The following is a 17,261-nucleotide window of genomic DNA, read 5'->3' on the forward strand; positions in this document are numbered from 1 at the left end:
AAATTAAAAATAGAACTACCCTATGACCCAGCAATTGCACAACTAGGTATTTATCCAAGGTATGCACATATGCTGTTTCGAATGGGCACATATACCCCAATGTTTATAGCAGCACTATAGACAATAGCCAAAGTTTGGAAAGAGCCCAAATGTCCATCGATGGATGAATGGATAAAGAAGATGTGATATATAGATACAATGGAGTATTACTCGGCAATCAAAAAGAATGAAATCTTGCCATTTGCAACTACATGGATGGAACTACAGGGTATTATGCTAAGTGAAATTAGTCAGAGAAAGACAAATATCATAGGACTTCACTCATGAGGACTTTAAGACACAGAAGAGATGAACACAAGGGAAGGGAAGCAAAAATAATATAAAAACAGGAAGGGGGACAAAACATAAGCGACTCTTAACTATGGAGAACAAACAGAGGATTACTGGAGGGGTTGTGGGAGGGGGTTGGGCTAAATAGGTAAGTGGCATTAAGGAATCTACTCCTGAAATTGTTGCACTATATGCTAACTAACTTGGATATAAATTTTAAAAATTAAATTAAATTAAAAGAAAAGAAAAAGAAAGAAAATTACTTTTAATTAAAAAAATTTTTTAATGTTTATTTTTAGAGAGAGAGAGACAGAGCATGAGTGAGGGAGAAGCAGAGAGAGAGGGAGACCCAGAATTCGAAGCAGGCTCCAGGCTCTGAGCTGTCAGCACAGAGCCTGGAGTGCGTCTCAAAGTCATGAACCATGAGATCATGACCTGAGCCGAATTCGCACGCCCAACTGACTGAGTCACCCAGGTGCCCCTAAAGTTACTTTTAATTTTATAAAAAGACTATCATCTTATATCTAATCTTCTGGGATTTAAGTCTTTCACTTATATGCGAAAGATTCATTCATAATAATGTCCTGTTGGTAGTTAACATTATAATTAAATCGATAGGCATGCTGTCCTAAAACGTGCTGGCAAATTTTTTAAAACCAGCTTTCCAGAAAACAAAATATATGCATTCAGTAAATTCTGTTCATTAATTCAGAATTGAGGAGCACCCCAGACACCTGGCAATTTCTCTGACCCCAGTGGGGCTCCCTACCTTTCAACTCAATTCTGATACTATCTACCCAGAGATGGCATCAGGTCCCATAGGTTAAGAGCTCGGTCCCACAGGTCAGCCCTCTGCTGCAGGTGATCAGCAGGCTACAAAATAGAGCTTCTAACAACCCCCTTCTTGGTTTATAGGCTAAGGGCTCAGTCCTACAAGGCTGCACACACACACCCCAACTTCAGACATCATCTGCAAGTTCAGGCTGTCTGTCGCCTGTGCTTCTGATCAATCGGCTATAAATCAGAGGTCCCCATGACCCCCTTCTAGGATTCAATTAACTTTTAGAGCAGCTCACAAACTGAGAGAAACAGTTTACTTACTAGATTACCAGTTTATTATAAAAGGGTATAACTCAGGAACAGCCAGACAGAAGAGATGCTTAGGGAAAGGCATGGGGAAAGGGGTGGAGCTTCCATGCTCTCTGAGTGCACTCTTCTCCCTGAATCTCTGCCTTTTCACCACCCAGAAGCTCTCTGAACCCTATCCTTTCAGGTTTTCAATGGAGGCTTTATTACACAGGCAAAATTGGTTAAATCTTTGGCCATTGGCAACTAAGTCAACCTCCAGCTGCTCCCCCCTCCCTCCCCTCCCGTAGGTCAGGAGGTGGAATTTAAAGTTCCTTCCCTCTAATCACATAGTTGGTTCTCCTGGCAGCAAGCCCCTCCATCTCCTACCCCCTCTCCCCACCCCCATACACCCCCATACCCCGCTTTGGGTGCCTTTCAAAAGTCACCTCGTTAACAAAACAAAGAGCACCTTTGTCTATTAAACATACTGAAAGTACTTTTTACCTGTCCTTTGTCCTAACTTTGTTTATGATGCCTTGGACATACTGAACTGTTGAGTCTTCATGTAGTTAAGCAAAAGACCTCTCTTGCTTTTGGCTCTTGGGTTTGTATCTTTCAGAGAAAAGCCCCTCCCTTTGCCAACATTTTCTTTCTCCTGTTGACTTCATGGGTTTACATCTTGACTCTGACTCTGGCTGGCTCCATGCAACACAGAGACAGTGATGATATCTGCCAAGTGAGCCAGTTAGCCTGCATCTAGACAGTAATCTACATTTTAGATATTAGTCTCTGTCGTTAAAATAAGTGTATGGGTTATCTGTTTAATTCCTCTGGAATGAATGTTTATGTGTGGGGTGGTGGTCGTTTCCTTAGGACGCTGGGATGAGTACCACAAACTGGGTGGCTTAAAAGAACCAATATGCATTCTCTCACAGTTCTGGAAGACAGAAGTCCGAAATGAAGGTGTCAGCAGGGCCAAGCTCCCTCTGAGACTCTGGGTGGAATCCTTCCTTGCCTCTTCCAGCTTCTGTTGGTGAATGGCCACCTTGGTGTCCTTGGCCGGCAGCCCCATATCTCTACTCTCTGCTTCCACCGTCACTGTGTGTGACATCTCCCTGTGTGTCTCTGTCTTCACAGGCTGTGGCAGTTTCCTCTTTTTATAAGGACACCAAGCATATTGGATTAGGGCGCACATTAATGACTTTGTCTTAACTTGGTTACACCTGCAAAACTCTATTTCCAAATAAGATCACAGTATCAGCCAGGGTTCTCCAAGGAAATAGAACCAAATATATACATGTATAACATTATATTTTATACAATGAAATAGAGAAAGAAAGAGAGAGAGAGAGAGATTGATTTATTTTTTGTAAATTGGCTCAAGCAATTATGGGGGCAGGTGAGTCCAAACTCTGTGGAGCAGCCAAAAGCTGGCAGGGTGGAAATTCAGCTAAGAGGTGATGTTATGGTCTCAAGTCCCAAAACCATAGGACAGGCCAGCTAGAAACTCAGGCAGGATTGCTATGTCTAGAGGCAAATGTGGGGAGAGCAAGCCCAGGCTGTGTGCGCCTCTCGTTGTCCGGCTCCCTTCTTCACTCAGAATGGAGCAGCTCACAGTGAGGTGTGGGTCTTGGTCTCCTCCCCTGTCACAATTCAAGCCAAGATTCTGACATCCCAGGGGAAAATGAACTCACAGGCAAAATCCACCAGCCACCTGAGAAGCATCACTGTAAAAAGAAAGACAACAAACTGCACAATCAATACAGGATAAATTAGAACCAATGGCACAAACTGATCAATAATGCAAAATAGGTATAATAAATAAGAGAAGGCAATGGTAAGATGAAGCAAAACAAAGCAGTTATTAAAAAGAATCAAATAGAAACACCAGATACAAAAAATTTAATCATTGAAACAAAGCATTCAATAGATGATGTAAACAATAAAAATGGATTCCACTGGAACATAGACAAGTGAGCAAGGTGATCAGGTTGATGTCTTCTCCAGAATAACACCGGGAATAAGAAAGATATAACAGAGGGGCGCCTGGGTGGCTGATTCGGTTAAGCCGACTTCGGCTCAGGTCATGATCTCACGGTCCATGGGTTCAAGCCCTGCATTGGGCTCTGTGCTGACAGCTTGGAACCTGGAGCCTGCTTTGGATTCTGTGTTTCCCTCTCTCTCTCTGCCTCTCCCCTGCTCATGCTCTGGTTCTCTCTCTGTCAAGAATAAACATTAAAAATAATTTTAAAAAAAGAAATATATAGAATTAGAAGCTAATAAATAGAAAAATAAGCTAATAAAATGTAGGTGTTATCACCTGTATACTAGGAAGTCTTGAAGAAAAGAAAGAAAGAAATTTTAAAAAGGAATGCGTCAAAGAAAAAAAATAGCTAAGCATTTTCCGAGATTAAAAAAAAGATGAAAAGCTACATGGGCTCATGGGGTGTCTAATCAGAAAGACATGAGAAAACTCACGCCTAGACACATTACAAGAACATTTAAAAACATGGAGACAAAGGCAAAACTCTAAAGGCTGCCAAAGAAAAGGAGATGGTCCTTCATGAAGGAATGAGAATCTGATAGACATCCAATTTCTGTTCAATAGTTACAACACAGGCCAAAAGACAGACATGTATTCTTTTCAAAGTGTTAATGAACTTCAAACCAAGGATCTACCTTGAACAAAAACAAAGATTTAAATATGCCATAAAAATAATCTCGGGCATAAAAGGCCCAAAGAAGCTAATACATGAAAGTCTCTTTCAAACAAAATTCTCTCTTAGCGAATGTGTTCTAATTGGAAAAGAAATGAATCCATGACACTACTATGAGATAAAAATGAAATGAGAATCAATAAATAACTTAAAAAAGTTAATTCTGTATTAAAAAGTAGAGGGAGAAGGAGAGCTAGAGCTAAAAATTAAGAGATGGAGAGAGAAAAAGAGAGTGAGACTGAGAGAGAAAGAGAGACTATCAAAAGTATTCATAACCACCCAGAAATAAACTCTGGGCAACACTAACACAACAAATGAGCAGTGGATGAAAAATAGTTCTTTGCAAAGGGAGCCAAGTGCAAAGTGAGCATATACTTATTTTGTTATAGAGAAACATATAAACACTGATAGAGAACCTATGAGAAAAAAATAAACACATACATGATTTTTAATAAGCTTAATATAACCATCAAAATGAGTAAAAATAGAAGTCAAGGTTTTCGAACAGGCAGAAGAAAACTGTATCTGATGAAAGACATGAAAGGGAAAAAAAGCAAAGAAAAGTAAAATACAGTAAGTATAAATTAGAAATAAGAGGAGTGAAATAAACACCAATATAATATCAACTACATAATTTGTGTTCTGGATTGAATTGTGTCCCCACAAAAAAGACACATTGGACTTTTAAACCCCAGTACCTCAGAACGTAACCTTATTTGGAAATAGGGTTGTCTCAGACGTAACCAGCCAAATTAAGATGAGGTCATACTGGAGCAGGGTGGGAGCCTAACTCAATATAACTGGTGTCCTAAGAAAAAGCTGGCCACAAGAAGACAGAGACGCAGGGAGAAGGCCATGTGACAACAAAGGCAGAGATTGGAATTCTCCAGCAGCAAGCCAAGAATGCCTAGGAAGAGATGGAAAAGGATTCTCCTGCAGTTTTCAGAGGCAGCATGGCTCTTCTGACACCTTGATTCCAGGCCTCTGGCCACCAGAACCACAAAACAGTACATTTCTTTTTATAAAGTGGTTTTTTTTTTTTTAAGTTTATTTATTTATTTTGAGAGAGACAGTGAGAGTGTGAGTTGGGGAGGGGCAGAGAGAGAGAGGGAGACAGAGAATCCCAAGCAGTCTCCATAGTCTCAGAGCAGAGTGCGGTGCGGGACTTGAACTCAGGAAACCAGGAGATCATGATCTGAGCCAAAACCAAGAGTCGAGGCTTAACTGACTGAGCCACCCTCGCACCCGGATTTCTGTTGTTTTAAGAACCCAGTTTGTGGTATTTTGTAAATGGCGACCTTAGGAAACGAATACAATTTGTAATGGATGAAACTCGCCAATCAGAAGACAGAGATTCACAGACTGGAAGGTTTTTCTCTTTCGAAAAATAATAATTGGCAATGTTTTCTCAAAGGAATATTCATAAAATACAAGGTGACAGGAAAGCTACAAATAAAAGGATGGAAAGGGGATATGCAGTAATTTTGAGCCAAATAAAACAGGAGAGTGAATTGAGTGTCAAATAAAACTGAATTCAAAGCAAAAATAAATCATAAAGAGGGATGTTTTTTAAGGAAAACAAAATCAGAAAGCTGTAACGATTTTGAACATACATGCCTTTAAAAAACAGCTTCAAGATATAAGACGCAATAGCGTAACTACAGAGAGAAACATATAGAAATTATTTCAGAAACTTTTTTTTTTTAATTTTTTTTAACGTTTTATTTATTTTTGAGACAGAGAGAGACAAAGCATGAACGGGGGAGGGTCAGAGAGAGGGAGACACAGAATCTGAAACAGGCTCCAGGCTCTGAGCTGTCAGCACAGAGCCCGACGCAGGGCTCGAACTCACGGACCGCAAGATCATGACCTGAGCCGAAGTCGGCCGCTTAACCAACTGAGCCACCCAGGCGCCCCCAGAAACTTTTAAAAATGTTTGGTTATTTTTTAGAAAGACAGAGATCGTCAGTGGGGGAGGGGCAGAGAGAGGTACAGAGGATCCCAAGCAGGCTCCATGCTGACAGTGTCCAGCCCAGTGCACAGCTCGAACTCACAAACTGTGAGATCATGACCTGAGTCAAAGTCGGGTGCTCAACCTACTGAGTCACCCGGGCACCCCTGTATTAGAAACTTTTGTACAACCATCTAAGAAACTAAGAAAATGAGCAGACAAATAATAAGGGATGACAGAGGATATTCAAATGACATGATTCACACACTTGAAATAATAATTATATGGGAAGGGAGAATAACTTAAAAAAACTGACTAACAAGTGGGAAAAACACATTTTTTGAGCACACACTGAACATTTAAACAATTTACCATTTAGCAGATCAGAAAGAGAGACTCAACACAGGTACCAAAAATCAACATTATACACATTATTATCTGAGCACAATGGATGAAAGTGATAAGCTATCACTTTAATACCTTTAAGGCCTTTACATCTGGAGAGTAAATGGCATGATACTCAATAACCCTTGGGTTAATAAGAAAATATAGAGGAAATTATAAAATACTTGGAAATGAATGATAATGGGAAAAGTACATGACAGAATTTAAGAGACAGCTAAAACAGCCTGAAGAATAAAATTTATGGCTCTGAACGTATTTATCAGAAAAAAATAACAATTAAAAATGAGCTAAGGTTGTAGGCTTTTTTCCTTCCAAGATTAATTAACGTATGGTGTAGTATTGGCTTCAGGAGTAAAATTTAGTTATTAATCACTTACATATGACACCCAGCGCTCTAAGGAGCTAAGGTTTTAACTCAAGAATTTAGGGAATGAACAATAGAACAAATATAAAAAAAAGAAGAAAGAGAAAAAGTAAGGGCAGAATTCAATAAACAACTGGACCAAAGCAGAAGCAACTACAAAGTAAGTAAAAACCAAGCCAGAATCTGGACTTTTGGAAAGATTGCTAAGATGTACTAACCTCCATCAGGAACTGATAAACGTGAAAATAGATGCAGATATACAAAATTCAGAATCAAAAAAGGGAAAATACTTATAGACACCAAAGAGATCAAAATAATCATATAAAAGAGCATTCCGGATAGCTATTCACTAGTAAAATAAAAGCAAAGATAAAATATATTTAAAACATTAAAATATTTAAAATTTATAGAAAAAGTATAAAATATAAAACTGACCCAAGAAAAATTAGGAAATTTGAACAAATTGGCAACCAATAAAGAAATTGAAATGATTGGGGTGCCTGGGTGGCTCAGTCAGTTAGGTGTCTTCGGCTCAGGTCATGATCTCACAGCTTATGAGTTTGAGCCCCGTGTCAGGCTCTGTGCTGACAGCTCAAAGCCTGGGGCCTGCTTCGGATTGTGTGTCTCCCTCTCTCTCTCTGCCCCACCCCTGCTTGCTCTCTGCCTCTCAAAACTGAATAAACATTAAAAAGAAAAGAAAAGAAAAGAAAAGAAAAGAAAAGAAAAGAAAAAAGAAAAGAAAAGAAAAGAAAAGAAAAGAAAAGAAAAGAAACTGAAATGATTAATAACAACAAAAAAGGGACACATACCCCTATCACAAGGGGGAAACATGGCCTCAGGCAGTTGGTTTTACAGATGAGAGCTCAAAAAACATCTGGAACAATTTGCTTCAGAAAGTAGAGAAAAAGAAAAAGCTACCCAGCTCGTTCTATTAGACTAGTATTAGATTAATTCCAAACCCTAATAAAAAAGGAAGAAATAAGAGAATGGCTCTTTTTCACTTACAGATACCCCAGATCTTAAATAAAATATAAGCCAACCAAAGTCAACAAAATATAAAAAGTAATAGGTCATAATTAAATTAGGTTTATCCCAGTAATGTAAAGATCATTTGACACCAGAAATCACTGGATATGATCGACATCCTAGACTAAAGGAAAAACACTAAATGATTTCAAAATATTTTTTTTAATTTGATCAGAATTCTACATATACTTATCATAGAAACCCTCAGAATAAATAAAAGGGAATTCCCTTAACTTAATAAAAGACTTATGCCCCAAATATACAGCACATATCATACTGAATAGAGAAGATTAGATTAGACATGGTGTTCATTATCACCATTTCTGGGTATCCTGGCCAAGACTTGTCATACTAATAACAACAGCACAACAACAATAAGTTGTAAGAATTCAGGGGTGCCTGAGTGACTCGGTCGGTTAAGTGTCTGACTTTGGCTCAGGTCATGATCTCACAGTTTGTGAGTTCAAGAGCCACATCAGGCTCTGTGCTGACAGCTCAAAGACTGGAGCCTGCTTCGGATTCTGTGTCTCCCTCCCTCTCTGCCTCTCTCCCTCTCTCAAAAATAAATAAACATGAAAAATTTTTTTAATTAAAAAAAAGAAGTTGTAAGAACCCAATGGGAAGTGATGAAACTGCTATCATTTGCAAATTATATGCTCTCTATGAGGAATGCCAAACTGTAAAATTCAGCAAGGAGGCTGGATAAAAAAAACAGTCTCCAAAGATCAGAAGCATTTCTGCGGATCTATAATAACTATCTAGAAATAGAAACAAAAAAAGACATGATTCACAACAGTGACAAAATCGATAACATAATCAGGAAATAAGCTAATAAAGAATGCACATTCTTCTAAAGGCATAAATTTAAAATACTATTAGTGTTTAAAGCTTGTTTAAAAGATATAAAGAAGACAACTAAATGGAGAGCTCTCTTTTCCCCCAAATTAATCTATAAAAGCAATGCAATCCAATTAGAACGTAAGCTGAATTTTTGGAGGAACTTGACAAATACTTCTACAATTTATTGGAAAAATAAGGATGTCATCTAGCAAAAATCAACTTAAAAATACAGTACTCCAAACCACTGGTCATTAGGGAAGAGCAAACAAAACCACAAAGAGATGTCACTTGTCACCTACTAGGATGTCTATCATAAAAACACCAGAAAACAAGGTGTTTTGGCAGGAATGTGGAGAACTGGAGCCCTGATGCATTGCTGTTGGAAATGTAAAATGGTGCAGCCACTGTGGAAAACATTTTGGCATTTCTTCAAAAAGTAAAATATAGTATTACCATCTGATCCAGCCATTCCACTTCTAGGTATTTACCCAAGAGAACTGAGCGAACAGATACTTGTACACCCATGTTTACTGCAGAATTATTCACAACAGTCAAGAGGTAGAAACAATCACATGTTCCTGGGTGGTTCAGTCGGTCGAGTGTCTGACTCTTGATTTTGGCTCAAGTCATGATCTCACAGTTCGCGGGTTCAAGCCCTGCATTGGGATCTTTACTGACAGTGCAGAGCCTGCTTGGGATTCTCCCTCTCTCCCTCTCCCTCTGCCCCTCCCCTGCTTATGTTCTCTTTCTATCTCAAAATAAATAAATAAGCTTTAAAAAAAAAAAAGGTAGAAACAACCCAAACATATATCACAAACGACTAAATAAATATGATACATACATACAATGGAATATTGCTCAGCCATAAAATGGAAGGAAATCCTGAAACATGCTACAGCATGGATGAATCCTGAAGGCATTATGCTTAAATGAAATAAGTCAGTCACAAAACGACAAATACTGTATAATTCCACTCATAGGAGGTTCCTGAAATAGGCAAACAGAGAGAGAGAGAAAGTAGACCAGAGGTTACCAGGGGTGAGGGGGAGGAGGGGTTGGGGAATTACTGTTTAACGGGTACACAGTGTCTATTTGGGATGATGAAAAGTTTCTGGAAATGGACAGTGGCGATGATTACACAGCCTTACGAATGGACTTCATGCCACCGAATTGTACACTTAAAAATTGTTAAAATGGTAAATTTTACATTATGTATATTTTACTACCGTAAAAAATACAGCAGAAAAAATAACCAATACACAACAGTAAAAGAAAATATAAAATCCCTAGGATTAGACAAATAAAAATTCAGCTGGTCTACATGATGATAAGTGTACAACATGGCTGGAAGATGTTAAAGAAGACCATACCATTTTCCTGAATGTGGAAGTTCGATATGGCAAATATGTCCATTTTTGCCAAGTAGATCTATAAATTTATCAAAGTTCAAAAATTGTGCTGTTTCTGGAGATGCGCTCATGTATACCTGTACTTACACATCACATGTACCTTTGAAACTAGGTGTGCACTGAAACTCTAGAGAACAAAGGGAAAAGATACTCTGGCTCAGTCTGTCATTTTTTAAATTTTTTATAATGTTTATTTTTGAGAGAGAGAGACAGAGCATGAGCATGAGCAGGGAGGGGCAGAAAAAGACGGAGACACAGAATCTGGAGCGGGCTCCTGCTTCAGAGCTGTCAGCACAGAGCCCAACCCAGGGCTCAAACTCACGGACCATGAGCTCATGACCTGAGTTGAAGTCGGACGCTTAACCGACTGAGCCACTCAGGCTCCCCTCTATCATCTTAATCCAATCTGTCAAAAGCCTCTTCTGGTTTGGGGGGAAGGGGTTAAAAAAGAAACAATCAAAAAGGCTAACTAGATGAGTAGAAGCCATTTCACCATGCATCTCTTCTCTGGAGAAAGAAGCCTCCTTCTTTTACCCAAAAGAAATGTTCTCGAGATACCAAAGTGGGCAGATCCCTCTTTGGTTCCACAGTTACCCCCTGAGTCTGTAGACAGACAGATGCTCTCAGAACAGACTGAAGTGGTAAGAAATGGAACAGAGACTTTGCTAAGCTTATTGGAAAGGCAGGAGGGACCTCTTTCCAGATGTCTGTATGGTGGAGGGTCCATTCTCAAACCTGAAGGGACCCAGGCTCCCCTGCCACCCTGATAAACAGAATCTTGGGGAAAGAGAAGCCCTGTACTGAGAGGAACCCCTCTGTGCTGAGTGACGGCTCCAGCCAGCCGGAGCAAAATTAGGAAGAGGAGGAAACTCAACTGTGCTCTATCTTCCAGTACCCTTTTTCCTTCTTGCCTTTTTTGGTCTTTCCTTGCTGTGCCCTTTCCTCACTCACTCACTCACACAACAAATACTTCTTGAGCTCTTCCTATGTGCCAGGCACAATGTCTGGCATCCAGGACTCCGAGGAAAGCAAGGATTTAGGCACCAACCCAAAGACCTGGAGATGTAAAATGCTCCTTCTGCCAACTTCTCTCATGAGGATTTGTGTTTTAAGAGCCCTCAGAGAGAAGGCAATGCTTAACCCAAAGGTTATCACTTCTCTAATAGAGGGTTTTAAGATATTGCTATCTATTGGGGAAGAGAAAATACTTTGGCCAGCAAAAACGTTTCCATTATTCCTCATAATGCCAACAATAGCTGGCATTACAGCTCAAAACAAAGTCTCCCTAGAACATTTCCTCATTCCACTATGTAGTGACTTTCCCCATGCAGCAGTGATTTCCACCATGGGATATGCCAGAAGATCTATGAAGTATGAGAAAAGAATATGAGACCTTCTCATTCTTCACAACTTTCTCAGCCTATAAATTTCCCATAGGCTTTATAACATATACATTAGTACAAATGTACAGGTAGAGAACTTATGAATAAATACATAAGCAAAAACTGGAGTGTGTGCTCAAAGGAAAACATGATCAAAAATCGTGGATCCCTGATGTAACAAGAAGTGTGATCTGTTATACTTAAAACCAGTCTTGGTAGGAACAGTCTTGGCAGGTGCCTGGGATTTTAAGGTGTGTGTCCCCACACTAAGGTGCAGCTCAGTTAACTCTGGGTCATTTCATCCCAGTCCCACAGACAGAAGGAAATTCTAGTAAAACAATAAGGGAAATGAGGGAGTCAGAAACATAGACTGGAGGGAGAATTGGCTCTTCCAGGTCACTGGCTCATTCATGGGCAACATCCCAGGATCTAAAAATAGAAGAACCATCTGCAGTTTGCCTCCTGGAGCTGGGGCTTGGACGAGCCCCAGGATAGACCCTTACAGACTGGTGGCCATGATGACAGCACTGGCCTCTCAGGTGACCTCAGCAGATAATGGCCAGGAGCCAAAGCAAGATGCTTCCAAAGCCAGGATCCTCACAGTAAAATTAGAGTAGCAGGAATAAACAGAGACATTAGCTCTATACCCGAAAGCTGGCTCTTGTTTCTTAGTCCAGAAACTGGCAACAGTGTAGGGAAAGGAAAGAAGTCTAGAAAAGAAGTTCAAAAATCAGATGGAGTCTCCATTCTCAAGGTTACATACTGTGTGATTCCAACTATATGACGTTCTGGAAAAGACAAAACTATGGATATGGTTAAAAAAAAAAATCACTGGTACCCAGAAGTTGGGACGGGGACAGAGTACAGAAGACTTTTCAGGGCAGTGAAAATGCTCCACATGATACTATAATAATGGATATATGTCATTATACATTTGTCCAAATCCACAGAAGGTACAACGCCAATTTTGATATATCACTGTAGGTTAATCAACTATAACAAAGTGACTCTCTGGTCAGGGATATTGATAATGGGGGAGGCTATGCATGTGTGGGGTAAGTGATGTATATGGGAAATCTCTACACCTTGCCCTCAATTTTGCTGTGAACGTAAAACTGCTCTAAAAAAAAAAAAAAAAAAACACGAAGTCCTAAAAAGATTAAAACCCCTGCAGTCCTGAATTTGCACTGGAAGTATCAGGATTAACTAATGATATTTTTTTATATGTATTTTCTAGCTTTGACCATTGAAAAGACCAAAAGCAATGGCTAAACCTAGAGCAAGGAGCAAATCCTAGCACTAGACTATGACCTTTATAGTCATTTCCCCCTAAAATGAACCAGGGCTCTAAGGAGAAATGGCTGATTCTAGGTCTTAGACAGGAAATTTGCAATAGGAGCTTAGAAGATCTTATCTTACCAGAGACCTATCAGAGACAACCACATGCAGGAGCCAACCTGAAGAGGCTCCTATGGGCGAAAGATGGAACACTCTGAGCATCAGTAAGAATAAATACAATTATTTAAACACATCAAATATGGGGCGCCTGGGTGGCGCAGTCGGTTAAGCGTCCGACTTCAGCCAGGTCACGATCTCGCGGTCCGTGAGTTCGAGCCCCGCGTTGGGCTCTGGGCTGATGGCTCAGAGCCTGGGGCCTGTTTCCAATTCTGTGTCTCCCTCTCTCTCTGCCCCTCCCCCGTTCATGCTCTGTCTCTCTCTGTCCCAAAAATAAATAAACGTTGAAAAAAAAATTTTTTAAATAAATAAATAAATAAACACATCAAATATGTTTAAATCCATGAGTTTGTAATGTCACATTTTTTAAAAAACTTCATTGGATGGTTATCTTTGGAGAATTCTAGGGAACCATTACCTGAAAACTGGCAAATAACAACAAAAAAATCAAGATCTATCTTGCCCCTTTTTTTGTGAACTATCTCAAGAAAAGCAAATAATTGATGAGAGTAACTTTCTTTTTCAGGTGTCTGGCAGCTAAAACATGAAGGCAGCATGCTAGAATTAGAATATCATGAATATGCATCCTCCAGTGGAGAACGGATCCAGCCCATAGTAGTTCTGTCCAGTATGGTAGCCAGTAGCCACATGTGGCTACCGAGCACTTGAAATGTGGCAAGTTCGAATTGAGATGTGCTTTAAGTGTAAGATCCACACTGAATTTCAAAGACTTCATATAAAAAAAAGAATGTAAAATAATCCATTAGTAATGTTTCTATTGATTTCATGTTGAAATGATAATATTTGAAACATATTAGACTAAATAAAATATATTATTAAGATTAATATTACCTGTTTCTTTTTACTTTTTCTAAATATAACTACTAGAAAATTTTAAATTACTTATATGGCTTGAATTATGCTTCTATTTTGTAGGACAGATCGAAGCAATACCCACCAATACAATAAGCACTAGCAATACAAGACAACAGCTAACAAATGTTATATGCCTCTCGATAAAAGTATACAACATTGCCTAGGATGGATTTTTTCTTAAAATATCGACACTGGGGGCACATGGCTGGCTCAGTCAGTAGATCATGGGACTCTTGATCTCAGGGTCATGAGTTCAAGCCCCACAGTGGGTGTGGAACCTACTTTAAAATGTGTGTGTATGTGTGTGTGTGTGTATACACATATATATAATCTGATACTTTATATTTAGCTACTAAATTCGGTAGATACAGGTGGAAGAGATAAGGTAAATGATACCATGAGCACACAATGAGCAAAATCATGAAAATAGGAAACTAATTCCACAAACAAATCACCCTGTTAGTACAACAGATAAATTGCAAAGAAGGGAAAAACAGGAAGAAGAAAGCTAGCAGTGAAGAGAGATTTAAAAACATCAACTAGTTGTGAGGTATGGACCTTATTTGGATCTTGATTTGAAAGAACCATAAAAATAAATAAATAAATTAGGATACAATAGGATTGATTTGACAACTAACTGGATACCTGGTCATATTAAGGAATCATTCATAATTTAGGTAATGGTATTACACTTATTTTTATAAGTCGCTCATCATTTAAAGATGCAAACAGAATATTTATGAATAACATGGTAGGATCTCTAGGATTTGCCTGGAAACAACATAGGGATGGAGAGATAAGAGTGGGGATGGTATGAAACGAGATGGGCTGTAAGTAAATTGTTGGTAAAACAGGATGATGAGGACGTGGCTACTTGTTACACTCTTGCACTTTTGTACGTGTTTGAAATTTCCCATAGTAAATGTAAATGGAATGCGTTATATGTAATAGTATTCATTATTAAAAGTGGAAAATCAGAGGGGCACCTGGGTGGCTCAGTTAGTTAAGTGTCCGACTCTTGATTTCAGCTCAGGTCACGATCTCACAGTTCATGAGAACAAGCTCTGCATTGGCTTCTATGCTGACAGAGTGGAGCCTACTTGGGATTCTCTCTCTCCCCCCTCTCTCTACCCTTCTCCTGCTCATGCTGTCTCTAAAAATAAATAAGTAAACTAAAAAAAATTAAATAGGGGCACCTGGACAGCTCAATCGGTTAAGTGTCCGACTTCAGCTCATGTCATGGTGTTGTGGTTCGTGGGCTGGAGCCCCAGGTCAGGCTCTGTGCTGACAGCTCAGAGCCTGGAGCCTGCTTCAGATTCTGTGTCTCCCTCTCTCTCTTCCCCTCCCCTGCTCACACTCTGTCTCTGTCTCAAAAATAAACACTAAAAAAAATTTTAATAAAAAATGAAATAAATAAAAATTTTAAAATGACTTTTTAAAAAGTTGGACAAGTAGATTATAAACCCACAGGGTTAGCATGTGGAATCTGGCAAACAAAGCAGTAAGCTTATTTCATGTGGTCCCAGAGACTGGGGACTCCAGTGACTGTGCCCAGAGACACAGAGGTCAGTCAAATACAGTGCATGAAAGATAAATGTGACTCCCAGACTGAAAGAGACAAAGCACAAAGGTTCTGGATGCTTCAAATGAAATCAGTCCCAGAACTCAAGACAGAATCCTGGGTTCTGGTGATGGGAGAAGTCAAGTCAGTTGCCTAAGTCTGAAAGGACCAGGCCACACCGGGCTCGGCATCGTAATGGGTTTTTATTTTTTAATCTAGGGCCAGGACCAGAAATTCTTCTGCAAGCCAGCCACATGATTGCTTTGCTGATACCAAAAGGGAGGGGAGAGTAATAACCTCCTCTCATTCACTGCCAGCTCTGTGCCAGAGACTCACCCAAGACTTCCCTTTAAACCTCGCATCATTGGATGCAGGTATTGTTCACGGCTCTTCATAGAGGAGGAATCAAAGACTTGGAGCCTTCAATCATTCACTCAAGTTCACAAAGCCAACAGATGACAGTGGCAGGATTCGCACCCATGTCTTACTAACTCCAGAGCACTTATTTTTATATGTTAGGTTATGTTGTATCTGTTAGCACACACATACGGACTAATATTGAACATGACACAAAAGTGAGTCGGGATAATGCCCTGTTTTATGTGCTACTTCGGTGCCTCACTGCTCAGGGTTCCCCTCAGACCAGCACCATGGGCACGACCTAGAAGCTTGCTAAAAACACAGGATCTCAAACCGACTAAATTGGGATCCACACTTGGACAAGGTACACAGGTGAGTCTTACGCACACTGAAGTTGGAGAACAGCTTCAGTGCGTTTAAACCTGAAGAGTTCAAAATGACATAACTGATTCAGTCAACTGTAAACAACTAAATGTAAATGTATTAATTGATCCAAGTCTCTTAGCATAAATGTTTGCCCTACGGTTCTTCCCATTCTTCCTGTTCATGAGTTTTGCGTTAGGTAATTAAAATGTTTTTAAGTTTGCAAAAACCTACAGGTAGACCTCATCTGGGACCATGGGCTGCAGACCAGAGAGGCAATTCAGGGTTCCTGACTCCTATTTGAATCTCCAGGGAGTTCTATATTCTAATGAAGACTCAGAAAGTGAAACCTTCCCACCCTAGTGCCCAAGGCATCCAGATTCTATGAGGGTGAATATAGCAGCCCCATTTTTATTTTTTTCACATTTTAAAAAATTTAAATCCAAGTTAGTTAACATATAGTGTAATAATGATTTCAGGAATAGAATTTAGTGATTCATCACTTACATATAACACCCAGTGCTCATCCCAACAAGCGTCCTCCTTAATGCCCATCACCCATTTAGCCCATCCCCCAACCCATAACCCTTCCAGCAACCTCTGTATTTAACAGTCTCTTACGGTTTGTCTCCCTGTTTTCATCTTATTTGTGCTTCCCTTCCCCTATGCTCATCTGTTTTGTATCTTAAGTTCCACATATGAGTGAAATCGTGTGATACTTGTCTTTCTCCGATAAGAGAATGGCAAGGTTTCTTTCTTTTTAATTGCTGAGTAATATTCCACTGTACATATGTACCACATCTTCTTTATCATCAGTTGATGGACACTTGGGTCCTTCTCATACTTTAGCTACTGTTGATAGTGTGTGGCAGCCCCATTTTAGAAGCTGGTGGATCTCACCCAAATCTATGTGTGCCTCACCATTTCCCAGACCCCTTGTCATAGACTGGCCAAGTGATGGAGTTTTGGTCAATAGGGTGCGGGAGAAAGTGATGTGTGCCACTTCCAGGCCCCCAGCAAATCCCACACCAAATTCCATCAGAGAGCCTGGCAGAACCACAAAAGAGAAGGAGACTGGCTGGGCCCCTGAGTCACCACTTGGAAGGAGACATCCGACAGCATAACCCAACCCCATCAACATAAAACTTTATGTT

At 39.8% G+C, this 17,261-nt stretch overlaps 1 protein-coding gene across 4 annotated transcripts in view; it reads right to left on the reverse strand.

Moving 5' to 3' along the window:
* Window positions 1-2,741: 2,741 nt before the first annotated feature.
* TMPRSS5 (transmembrane serine protease 5) overlaps window positions 2,742-17,261 on the reverse strand; it is a 92,000-nt gene continuing 77,480 nt past the window's right edge. For all 4 annotated transcript variants that reach the window (XR_006713737.1, XM_045482851.1, XM_045482845.1 and 1 more), the window contains one exon: window positions 2,742-3,125. Coding sequence is in view for 3 of the 4 variants with exons in the window: in XM_045482845.1 (XP_045338801.1) it covers window positions 3,052-3,125 (74 nt within the window). In the remaining variant the exon portion in view is untranslated. The remainder of the gene's footprint in view (window positions 3,126-17,261) is intronic.

This window comes from Leopardus geoffroyi, chromosome D1 (genome assembly GCF_018350155.1).
Source record: "Leopardus geoffroyi isolate Oge1 chromosome D1, O.geoffroyi_Oge1_pat1.0, whole genome shotgun sequence".
Classification (NCBI taxonomy): domain Eukaryota; kingdom Metazoa; phylum Chordata; class Mammalia; order Carnivora; family Felidae; genus Leopardus; species Leopardus geoffroyi.